Source organism: Osmerus mordax, chromosome 9, assembly GCF_038355195.1.
Source record: "Osmerus mordax isolate fOsmMor3 chromosome 9, fOsmMor3.pri, whole genome shotgun sequence".
Lineage (NCBI taxonomy): Eukaryota > Metazoa > Chordata > Actinopteri > Osmeriformes > Osmeridae > Osmerus > Osmerus mordax.
This window is the reverse complement of record NC_090058.1, coordinates 13,561,314-13,574,195: the sequence shown is the minus strand read 5'-3', so window position 1 is coordinate 13,574,195 and position 12,882 is coordinate 13,561,314. Positions and strand designations below refer to the sequence as shown.

At 48.0% G+C, this 12,882-nt stretch overlaps 1 protein-coding gene across 2 annotated transcripts in view; it reads right to left on the bottom strand.

The window, feature by feature from the left end:
* Positions 1 to 10,900, bottom strand: part of atrn (attractin) — a 50,849-nt gene extending 39,949 nt beyond the window's left edge. For both annotated transcript variants that reach the window (XM_067242957.1, XM_067242958.1), the window contains exons 1-2: positions 10,466 to 10,900; positions 1,445 to 1,528 (exon numbers count right to left, since the gene is read on the bottom strand). In XM_067242957.1, the coding sequence (XP_067099058.1) occupies positions 1,445 to 1,528; positions 10,466 to 10,728 (347 nt within the window). In that variant the 5' untranslated portion in view covers positions 10,729 to 10,900. The remainder of the gene's footprint in view (positions 1 to 1,444; positions 1,529 to 10,465) is intronic.
* Between the last annotated feature and the right edge of the window lie 1,982 nt (positions 10,901 to 12,882).

Below are 12,882 nucleotides of genomic sequence, written 5' to 3'. Positions count from 1 at the left end.
ACAGTACTGTTTTCTGCACAGTGGCTAACAGTCACGAAAGGATTGGTCGTTCATTCAACGGTCTTCTAAAAATGGCCCACATCCACTAATCAAATCCCAGATATGTGATGGGATGAAGGGATGTTTGTTCTCCTGGGTCAGGAGGAGATGAGACGGGAGAAGACGGGAGGGGAAGGGACAGGGGGAGACGGGACGGGACAGGAGGGGAAGGGACAGGGGGAGACGGGACGGGAGGGGAAGGGACAGGGGGAGACGGGACGGGAGGGGAAGGGACAGGGGGAGACGGGACGGGAGGGGAAGGGACAGGGGGAGAGGGGACGGGAGGGGAAGGGACAGGGGGAGACGGGACGGGAGGGGAAGGGACAGGGGGAGAGGGGACAGGAGGGGAAGGGACAGGGGGAGAGGGGACAGGAGGGGAAGGGACAGGGGGAGAGGGGACGGGAGGGGAAGGGACAGGGGGAGACGGGACGGGAGGGGAAGGGACAGGGGGAGAGGGGACAGGAGGGGAAGGGACAGGGGGAGAGGGGACGGGACAGGAGGGGAAGGGACAGGGGGAGACGGGACGGGAGGGGAAGGGACAGGGGGAGACGGGACGGCACAGGAGGGGAAGGGACAGGGGGAGAGGGGACGGGACAGGAGGGGAAGGGACAGGGGGAGACGGGACGGGAGGGGAAGGGACAGGGGGAGACGGGACGGGAGGGGAAGGGACAGGGGGAGAGGGGACAGGAGGGGAAGGGACAGGGGGAGAGGGGACAGGAGGGGAAGGGACAGGGGGAGACGGGACGGGAGGGGAAGGGACAGGGGGAGACGGGACGGGAGGGGAAGGGACAGGGGGAGAGGGGAAGGGATGTGAGGTGATGAGAGGGTAGAGGACAAGAGGAGACAAGAGGAGAGGGGAGGAGGACTCCAATGCCCCAGTCTCAGTGGGAGGGACCAGCTCAGGCTTGTCTGCGGGTCAGAGCCCACGCCTGCAGACAGCTCACTGCAGACTGTACCTCCAAGACGTCTCACTGCTGAGAGAGCTCTTTAACAGTCTTAAAGCGGGTGTCTGTTGGGTGCTTATTCAATTATATTTCCTCCTCCCAGTCAGAACTGTGCTGAGTGGCAGCCTTTGTTCAGCTTCTCTAATGCTCTCCTGTTTAGCAAGCACCTGAATGGGGGATGGAATGAATGCTAAACTACTACACATTTGCATGGTTTTATATATGTATTAAGAGACCATTGACTGATCTAATAAAATATGTGATCTATTGTATGGATGTGAATCTGCTGCTTGAGGAGAATCAGTGCAATATGCCAACAGTTGGAGTAGTCAAGCATTTCATAGCAAACAACTCTGTTAATGTGCAAATGAACTTGAACTTCAGCTTGTGTTTTCATTGTTGACACTGGGTGGAGCAGGGTTAGGGTGCCCTTGTTTTGTGTGTGTTGTGGGTGAACCTACTGTCCCTCGATGAGCCAGGTGCACTTGGTCATGTATTTGTAGTTCCCTGGGCCGTCGGTCAGGAAGCCAGAGGGTCCAGACAGCCTAGGGGACACGGGTCAGAGGTTGCAGGTCAGACTCAGGAAAGGGGGGGCACTATAGACACCACTAACACCTCACTTACATTTTAATTTACATTTAGTCATTTAGCAGACGCTCTTATCCAGAGCGACTTACAGTAAGTACAGGGACATTCCCCAGAGGCAAGTAGGGTGAAGTGCCTTGCCCAAGGACACAACGTCATTTTGCACGGCCGGGAATCGAACCCCAACCTTCTGATTACTAGCCCAATTCCCTAACCGCTCAGCCACCTGACTCCCACACCCTTCACTTCACACCCTGTCACATGACAGGTAACTGCATCTGATTGGGCGGATTTTGCGAGTATTAACGAGCTATGACTTCCCCACAAACACAGAAAGGTTCAGGAAAAGAGGAACGAGGGACAATTACTCAAGTGTAAAGCAAACCAGCAAATGTTCTGCTATCTGCTTTCTTCCCCAGCAGGAAGCCTGTTTGGGCTTGTCTCACTGTGGCCATGGTCAGCCCAGAGAGGGGCAGGCTGAGAGGCCCTGGTTGCTGTGATGGTAAAGCGGCTGAGGAAATGCTGAATGTTAAAATGATTGCACTTACATAGCGTGTTTTCTACCGTAACATTACTCAAAGCGCTTCACATTTTTGCCTCTCATTCACCAATTCACACACACAAACACACACACAGGCCCTTTTCGCACACACACACACACAGGCCCTTTTCGCACACACACACACAGGCCCTTTTCGCACACACACACACAGGCGCTGGCCTGCCCATCAGGACCGACTTGAGATGTCGTGTCATGTTCAAGGACACTTCCACACACGGACAAGAGGAGTCGGGGATCAAACTGCCAACCCTGGCAGGGCTCAACGTTAAAACATTTTGAAACTTACTGGCCCCAAGACAATTTGTTCTGGCCCCCCGTCCAAAAGTTGTAATTTATCATTGTTACTACAAAACCAAAGACTTATAAGTTACGTTATTCTGTTAACATGTTAAACCATTTATTAAACACGTCCTGGATATAAAAAGAACAAAAATGAAATCACATTTCTAGTGATAAAAAAATAAAAAGCATCTGCATTTAAATTGGGGAGTCAGGTGGCTGAGCGGTTAGGGAAGCGGGCTAGTAATCAGAAGGTTGCCAGTTCGATTCCCGGCAGTCCCAAATGACCTTGTGTCCTTGGGCAAGGCACTTCACCCTACTTGCCTCGGGGAGAATGTCCCTGTACTTACTGTAAGTCGCTCTGGATAAGAGCGTCTGCTAAATGACTAAATGTAAATGTAAATTCCTGACCAGCATGGTCAACAGCCTGGAAGATGGATTGTCAACCAGCCGTTTAGCTGTCACGCAAACCAGGTGCTGTCTGCTATTAGCATGGCTGGTCAGGGATTGTTTTCGAAAATTGTCGGTGCCTGTGTAAAAATATCTAATTTTGTCTGCTTTAGAAGGGACCAAACGACAGACGAAACAGTGCATCTTAGTTACATTAAAAAAGTTGCTTCCGTTTGACCTCGTAGCTCTCCTTTTGCTGCCATTCACTTCAGTGTCTCGTGCCAGTTGTTAAAAAATGAGAGATTAGAGAACTACAATTTGACAACCACTCGTCACTCACTACTCCACTCTTGATTAGCCAACTGTGCGCCCCACGAGCTGCAAAGTTATTTATGCATTTAGCAGATAGCAAAACATGCAGGATGTGAAGTTTTACAATGCAATTTTTTTTCAATCAATGCTTTGCAGTGGCCCGATCGGGACAGTGAGTTGCTAGTTTAACTGTCCCGACGTTACTTTTTACTGGCCCCGGGCCATCGGGCCATCGTAATTGTCGAGCCCTGCCTGGGGTTAGAGGATGACCTGCTCTCCCTCCTGAGCCACAGCTACCAGGGAAGTGTGCTACACACACACACACACACACACACACACACACACCACCTCTCCTCACACTGTCACACAACACAGACAGTTTACCACAGATACCCCCTTTCCACCAATGCAAACCTGGTTCTGGTTCAGCGAGTGCTGGTTCGCAGCTGGTTCAACTTGCTCAACTTCTAAGAACCGGTTTGCTTTTCCACAGGCCAGAGAACCACGTCATTCCGACGTCACTGTCTGTATGCATCTGTGTACGTCTGGCTCCTGGCTCTGTAAGCCTACATCTGCATCAACACACCAGATATCCAACGTGTGTGTGCTGCTCGTCGCGATCGATCGTGCTTCTACAGAACACTGCAAGTTCTTTGCTGAAGCTAACAAATTCAGTTGTTCTTGGTTGGTGACGATAATCCCGCCCCCAGACCCTGGTGTGAGTGGGATGGTTCCAGGGTTTCCCGCAGAAAATGTGTTAGTTAAGGTGGTAGGGGGGGGGGATAGACTAATGTGTTCTGCAGAGAAGGGAGACTGGCATTGGTCACAGTTTGGAATGGAAGGGAGAAAACAGGACAACGGGCCGCCTTAACTGAAAAGTGCTGCGGGAAACCCTGGGTTCTCAAACAGCTAGGGGTTGGTGCCGCTCTGTAACCAGTTTTATTGGCCGGAACGTACAGAACTGGTTTGAGATCGGCCACCGGCTCCAAACCCTCAAACTGCCTTGGTGGGAAAGGGTTAACAGTGTCAAGGTGTAGCTGTTCTTGGTGGATTGCACCCAGACAGACTCTATAATGGCCTGGTTTCAGACAGACTCAATAATGGCCTGGTTTCAGACAGACTCTATAATGGCCTGGTTTCAGACAGACTCAATAATGGCCTGGTTTCAGACAGACTCTATAATGGCCTGGTTTCAGACAGACTCTATAATGGCCTGGTTTCAGACAGACTCTATAATGGCCTGGTTTCAGACAGACTCTATAATGGCCTGGGTTCAGACAGACTCAATAATGGCCTGGTTTCAGACAGACTCTATAATGGCCTGGTTTCAGACAGACTCTATAATGGCCTGGTTTCAGACAGACTCTATAATGGCCTGGTTTCAGACAGACTCTATAATGGCCTGGTTTCAGACAGACTCTATAATGGCCTGGGTTCAGACAGACTCAATAATGGCCTGGTTTCAGACAGACTCTATAATGGCCTGGTTTCAGACAGACTCTATAATGGCCTGGTTTCAGACAGACTCTATAATGGCCTGGTTTCAGACAGACTCTATAATGGCCTGGTTTCAGACAGACTCTATAATGGCCTGGTTTCAGACAGACTCTATAATGGCCTGGTTTCAGACAGACTCTATAATGGCCTGGTTTCAGACAGACTCTATAATGGCCTGGTTTCAGACAGACTCAATAATGGCCTGGTTTCAGACAGACTCTATAATGGCCTGGGTTCAGACAGACTCAATAATGGCCTGGTTTCAGACAGACTCTATAATGGCCTGGTTTCAGACAGACTCTATAATGGCCTGGTTTCAGACAGACTTTATAATGGCCTGGTTTCAGACAGACTCTATAATGGCCTGGTTTCAGACAGACTCTATAATGGCCTGGTTTCAGACAGACTTTATAATGGCCTGGGTTCAGACAGACTCAATAATGGCCTGGTTTCAGACAGACTCAATAATGGCCTGGTTTCAGACAGACTCAATAATGGCCTGGTTTCAGACAGACTCTATAATGGCCTGGTTTCAGACAGACTCAATAATGGCCTGGTTTCAGACAGACTCTATAATGGCCTGGTTTCAGACAGACTCTATAATGGCCTGGTTTCAGACAGACTCTATAATGGCCTGGTTTCAGACAGACTATAATGGCCTGGTTTCAGACAGACTCTATAATGGCCTGGTTTCAGACAGATTCTATAATGGCCTGGTTTCAGACAGACTCTATAATGGCCTGGTTTCCGACAGATTCTATAATGGCCTGGTTTCCGACAGATTCTATAATGTCCTGGTTTCAGACAGATTCTATAATGTCCTGGTTTCAGACAGACTCTATAATGGCCTGTTTTCAGACAGACTCCAAGGTTCAAGGCCATGAGTGTTCAGCAACAATACTGCAACTGTAAAACATTAAAATCCCAGGCTATCATCTATGAAGATCGATAGCTGATAAGGATGGCCTGATTGGCAAAGACAGTGGAGGTGCCACCTCCAGTCACTCTGTACAACAACAACAACTACTATCAGAGTTTCCTTTAGGATTTGTTTTAGAGGTGGGGGCAGGTTTGTCAGAACAACAACCAAAAACGACAACTATATTTCGGAGCAGGCTAATGTAATAGTCTACTGTCTAATACCTAATGTAATATTGCACATATTTTCGTCCTATTTCCCCAATAAGGTTAGGCTACTTAAAGACGACCCTTCCACTCAAAGTATGTTCTAAATGGCATAAATGCTGCACGTGTACATTGTCGGCTTAATTTGATCTTGACATATAGGCTAATCATTCTGGAGCAAATAATAACAATAAACCCACTATTAATTACATTATCTTAATGCAGTGTAACTACTTCAGCATAATGATGCACCTAAAATACAAACGTGAGCCAGGGCGTTCAGCAATCGCTATCGAATCAACAGCCACGTGCAATTTCGCTAGCAGGTGAAGAATACAATCAACGAAAATCACCAGTTAACTTAATTTAAATGTGCAAGAACTATCGACTAATACAATAACAGGCTTAAATGAACTGACAACATCAGTTATACGACTTACAGTTGTCAAGGACGCCCAGTGGCACGCGTGCCCGCTCGCGGTGTGAAGCGCGTGTCCGTGCTATTCTCCAACATGCACTCTAACAATCCCTGCTGATAGACGGCCTTTTTTACAGCCCTATTTCAGATACCGTGGCGGACCGCGAAATCAACATAGAGGAAACACTGACTATACCTGATGGCTAGTTTCAACCAGTTTTTACTGAGTGAGTCTTTACCCTGCGTAATGACAGAGATCTCTCCGTCTCATGCGGATGATTTAGAGACCGCTGATTGTTCCAGCTGTCAAGCAGAGGGCATCTTTCAGAGGCATGTGGCACAGCAGTAAAAGAGGCAGGATTGCAGTGTTAACAAAGTCCTGGCTGGCAGACAGACCAGGACACTGGAGAACCACCCACTGTCAACACTGTCTCCACTGTCTCCACTGTGTGAGCGTGTCTGTCTCCTGTGTGCTTTCAGCCTAATTCACTTCAAGCCGTCTGCATACAGTCAGGAAACCCCTAATAACACAGAGGAAGTGGGACGGCCCCAGAGTGGCTCCAGTCCCAGCCAGTCACAAGGTCTCTCAGCGCAGCCGGCCACCGGATGCACTCAAGACGGAGCTTGTGGAATTATAGGGACTTCTAGAACTTAAAGCCTGACAACGGTCGGATCAACGGTAACGACACACTGGAACGATGAGCGTTCTAGAACAGAGAATGGAGGTACATGTGGCTGGATCCCATGAGGCCTGTCTCCATCACATCAACACTGAAACCCTCTCTTCATACAGGCCCTGTCAGGGTCTTATCACACAGCGGGCAGACATGAGCAGATCAAAAGAGGGACTTATTGATATTGATATCGCTCCAGCACGGATCAAGATCAAACACTCAATGATTGGAGTTAGCACGAGTTAGCCAAGAGCAATACAAGAGCATGTTTGAGATACGGACCCAAATGCGCCTTCTGATTTGTGCGTATGGGTGTTTGAACAGCCTCCTTAGTTCAACCCTCCACACAGGCTAGCCTCCAGGTGTCACAGGTGACATGGCGTCGCTCGTCAGGTTAACTTCCTCCAGATTTTACCCACTCCGAGGTTCAAACCAGGTCCTCTGACTCACAACCGCCTCAACTAAACACTGCTTTAGAGAGAGTGTTTAACAAACTCAACTCAGTCACAGACCCACCACACTAGCAGACTCACAGACACATCAGACTGGCAGTCACAGACACATCAGACTAGCAGAGTCACAGACACATCAGACTAGCAGAATCACACACATCAGACTAGCAGAATCACACACATCACACTAGCAGAGTCACAGACACACCAGACTAGCAGAGTCACAGACACACCAGACTTTCAGAGTCACAGACACACCAGACTAGCAGTCACAGACACACCAGACGAGCAAAGTCACAGACACACCAGACGAGCAGAGTCACAGACACATCAGACTAGCAGTCACAGACACACCAGACGAGCAGAGTTACAGACAGATCACACTTGCAGAGTCACAGACACATCAGACTAGCAGAGTCACAGACACACCAGACGAGCAGAGTTACAGACACATCACACTAGCAGAGTCACAGACACATCAGACTAGCAGAGTCACAGACACATCAGACTAGCAGAGTCACAGACACACCAGATTAGCAGTCACAGACACACCAGACTAGCAGTCACAGACACATCCGACTAGCGGTCACAGACACACCAGACGAGCAGAGTTACAGACACATCACACTAGCAGAGTCACAGACACATCAGACTAGCAGAGTCACAGACACATCAGACTAGCAGAGTCACAGACAGACCAGACTAGCAGAGTCACAGACACACCAGACGAGCAGAGTCACAGACACATCAGACTAGCAGAGTCACAGACACACCAGAGTAGCAGAGTTACAGACACATCACACTAGAGTCTACATCACGCAGAGTGTACATGCTTTCGAGTACCTTAATCGATCGGCTAGGCTACTGACCATTTACAATAAGTTGTTACGTCAATTATTAATTGCCAGCATTTAGGCCATTTAGAACATACTTTATGAGTGGAAGGTGTCTTTAAGTAGCCTAACCTTATTGCTTTGGGTGAAATAGGACGAAAATATGTGCAATATTACATTAGCTATTAGACTATTACATTAACCTGCTCCGAAATATCGGACAGACCTGCCCCCACTGCTAAAACAAAATCCTAGAGGAAACACTGGACTAGCAGTCACAGACAGTCTGCCTCATCTGGGTCCTCCCAAGGCTCTATGGCAGCACTGTCCTCGAGACAAACACCAGCTCAGAACTCATCTCAACCAAAACTAGCTGCTTTTAATACCACAACACAAATCAAAAACATGTCTGTCTAGCAGCTATTATGACTCTGATGGACAGCAGAGTTCAAAGTTCCAGGCCGAAAGTGCGTCAACAATAAACCACACCCTGTGGTAAACCTAAGAATTCCAATCAAGTCAGCCACCGGGCCAAACATTACAGAACAGGGGCTCACAATCTTTAAAGGAAGTTTGTTCGTTTATTGCCACTGGAGATCACAGCCAATCACAGAGCACCACACATGCAAACATCACCCACAATTTCCTGGATGCACTCAAAGATAGCAGTACTAATTGGACAGAATGCTGTCGGCCTATTACCTGCTGCCCGAGTTTAGACTGAGCTGATACAGACAGAAGGACAGACAGACAGATATAGAGACAGACAGACAGACAGAGACACAGGTAGAGAGAGAGACGAGACAGAGAGACAGACAGACACAGAGACAGTATGGCAAAATGTCTGTTACATCAGCATGACTGCCTTTGAGCTTCTCAGTCATCACTTCCTGTGGGAACATGCTCAACTTCGATTTGGATCGGATCGGGTCGTAGAGGAGAAGGTCGGGGAGGAGAGGGGAGGACAGTGTCTTAGAGGAGAGGTCGTAGAGGAGAGGGTCGTATAGGAAAGGGTCGTAGAGGAGAGGGTCGTAGAGGAGAGAGAGGGTAGAGGAGGAGAGGGTCGAGGAGGAGAGGGTCGGAAAGGGTCGTAGAGGAGTGTCTGGGAGGAGAGGGTCGGGGAGGAGAGGGTCGTACAGGAGAGGGTCGGGGAGGAGAGGGTTGAGGAGGAGAGGGTCGGTGAGAGGGTTGTAGAGCAGAGGGACGTAGAGGAGAGGGTCTGGGAGGAGAGGGTCGAGGAGGAGAGGGTCGGGGAGAAGAGGAGAGGAGAGGGGAGGAGAAGAGAGGGTCGGGGAGGAGAAGAGAGGGGAGGAGAAAAGAGGGGAGAAGAGGGTCGGGGAGGAGAGGGTCGGGGAGGAGAGAGAGCAGAAGGGAGAGAGAGGAGAAGGGAGACGGGAGGGGAGGATTAGAGGAAACAAAAGAGGAAATCATAGCTTGTTTTCCATACGGCTGAACTGTCTCATAAATTGGGTTATAAATGGATAAGTGCAGTTCCAGCCAACTCAAAGTCCTGCAGTGTCAGTCTGACTGGGAGTTTCACATTTCAACTACAAAGCAGAGATGGTAAATAAGCCAAAACATTCTCTCCTTCCGGTCGTTATGTGTACAGACTACCAACCCACATCTCGTGCATGTGATGCTACAGACCATCTACACAGGCTGCCATTTTTCCTGAAACAGACAGCTGTGAAGAGGGTCACTTTGTTCGGTCAATTATCCAGATAAAGCCGTGACAGTCAGCTACACATCACTAACATGCGTGTAACCGTTTATAGATACTGATTTGACGCCATCCAGTTTGTTGCTGTGGGCAGAATTGATCCACACGACACATTACGTGCCTTTAACAGTACGAGCGACGGTCACAACAACTTTCCCCATTGCTGTCATCGGGTCAATAAACTGGTCACCACAAAATAGGTTTGCAAATCATCAACACTCCCTTGTCCTGTTCACATTGGTTACTAAGTCTTAACAATGCGGAACACTGTTACAGGTGGACTAACATGACACAGTTAGCTAGTTAACACATGAAACACAAACACGTAGGGGAGTCACGATACATTGTAGCTACAACGTAGCTAATGTATCGTTTTTGTGGACAACTACAGGGTTTTAGCCGCGAGGAATTAGCCTCATAAAGCACCTAATTGCAAGCTAGCCCTTCAGGGCCGATATTAACCAGGCATTAGGTGAGCGACTGATGGACAGTTGTCTAGCTAGCAATATTTCCTAGGACAGGGAGTTGGGTCTGTAGCTAGTGTGGGAAGAGACGTATTTTGACTCAAGACAGCTAACGTTAGCAAATTCAATGTAAACAATTCCACGCTGATTAGCTAAATATATCGGTCTCACCTGAACCTTCCTCCGCAGTGTTGGCATTGGTCCCCGACCCAGCCTGGGTTACACAAACAGCTGCCAGTAGCAGTGTTGCATTGCCCATTGAGGCACGGCTTGTCGCATTCTTTAGCCTCGGTGAACCTAGGAAGCCCACAGAGCAAACCGAAGACACAGAACAGTAGCAGCGTTTTCAGCATAGAGCCGCGGGGACCTTCTATCAACCCGCAGCTCAGGCTACGGTCAAAGCCTATGCAGGCCCGCCGTACTGCCTTGTCCATCCTCACAAAAGATGGCTGCTTGAATTAGGCACTCCGACTGTCCGATTATCCACGCGACGGATCTGGTTTTCCAGCTCCTTTTTAAGTCGAGAGGAACGCTGTTGAAAAAAAACGTGTAGTATTTTGTTGTATCGGAATTTAATCTATTACTTGTTCACATCTTTCCGGTGGTTACGGTACCACCGCCGCACTGAGCCGCATATTGACATCTGGAAGTGACGCGAGGCGTACGGTCAAGTGGAGGAAATGCGCAACGACTTTGAGCGCGAGAGCTTGAATACAGCCTTTGTAGATGCGTCTCCACAGCGCGCTGATTTAATTTTCCTTTATTATAAGAATTTAATAAAAATGTCCTTTATTTAATTTAAATTAAATTAAAGCGTTAATATGTAAAAACTGCACACCAGACACACTGTACAAATGTAATAGAACGTTTATTAAATTTAGACTTGTATGAAGTCATAATTTCAATGCACTTCATTGGATGAAGCGCATTTATATATTCATATACAAGTACCACCAATCCAAAAAGGATTGATTTCAGCATTGAACATAAATAAAAACAAATACACATATTTACAATTCCAGACAGACAGAGAATAAATTGTGTAGACACACTAGACTCCTGTGTGGAGATGGCTGGGGGGGACTGAACTAACTGAACATTCACAGAAAGGTTGTCAAGGAAACAGTGGGGCAGACTGAAGCCATGTCATCATTTCATACTAATATAGGTGTTGCTTTTGGTGACAACAAATATTCTATAACATACACCTAAGTCTCAACTGTGAATGTAGAAATACATGGTATTTTGAATGATCTCGTATCTCAAGAAAGTAAAAGGAACATGCATGTTCTGAAGGGACAGCTACAGGGGCAGCTGTAGACAACAGATCAACTTTTGAGACAAGACTTTCTTCATTTTCCAAAAGACATTCAACAAATCGAATAAACTATATTTGATGAAACTGACCAAACTTACTCTAATCCCTATTCCTTCAGAACATAAAGTATCACGTTAGAGTTGTGAAATGTCAGTCCTCTGCAGAAGATACTGATCTTTGCTCTTTTCAATCACAAGCATCAGACAGCATTGAAAACATCTAGACGTGCCTGAACCCCTGAACTAAAGAAACACTTGTTACAGGTGTTGAACTGCCAGGAATCACCCGTTCAGACACGAGGGCCTAGGGTGGACTCCACTTCCTGCATCAGTGGCAATAAAGATTTTACAGTGATCCCAAAAAAATGCCTGCCAAATTGCATCTTATCAAAAAACCATTAGAAAAGGTACAATCAATAATTATAGTACATTACAATTAGCGTGTGTAATAACTGGAACCTCTCCATGTGTCTCTCCTACAACAATGCGAGGACACACTCAGTCCTCTGTAGACTAGCTGTAGATGCTCAAACTACAGAGTATCAACTACAGCTCTGCTGCTGATTACCACCTGGTTAGGGCTGGGATGAGGGGTGGAGTCAGGGCTGGGATGAGGGGTGGAGTCAGGGCTGGGATGAGGGGTGGAGTCAGGGCTGGGATGAGGGGTGGAGTCAGGGCTGGGATCAGGGGTGGAGTTAGGGCTGGGATGAGGGGTGGAGTCAGGGCTGGGATGAGGGGTGGAGTCAGGGCTGGGATGAGGGGTGGAGTTAGGGCTGGGATGAGGGGTGGAGTCAGGGTTGGGATGAGGGGTGGAGTCAGGGCTGGGATGAGGGGTGGAGTTAGGGCTGGGATGAGGGGTGGAGTTAGGGCTGGGATGAGGGGTGGAGTTAGGGTTTGTTGACGGTTATTATTATTATTATTATTATTATTATTATTATATGTTGATAGGTTATTGACTAAATATTGAGCATCTATAGATAATCTACAAATTGACTTTACAAATCAGGCTACCCAATGCTCCTAGACCAGACGAACCTAGGTGATTCTTGGAGCCTGCCAGGCCAGTGTGAAGATAAGCAGAGGAGAGCAGGTTGAACTGACAGGTGAAAACAGCTAACCCTGGCCTTAGGAGCCCATGACACATTCAGACACTTTATAAAACTCATCATCTAGTTATTGTTTGTCTCTCCTAAAGCTCTGTACACGAGCAGCCATGTCCACGGCCCTGCCCCAGCCCACACGCTCAGTCAACATACCAACCAGTTGTTCTT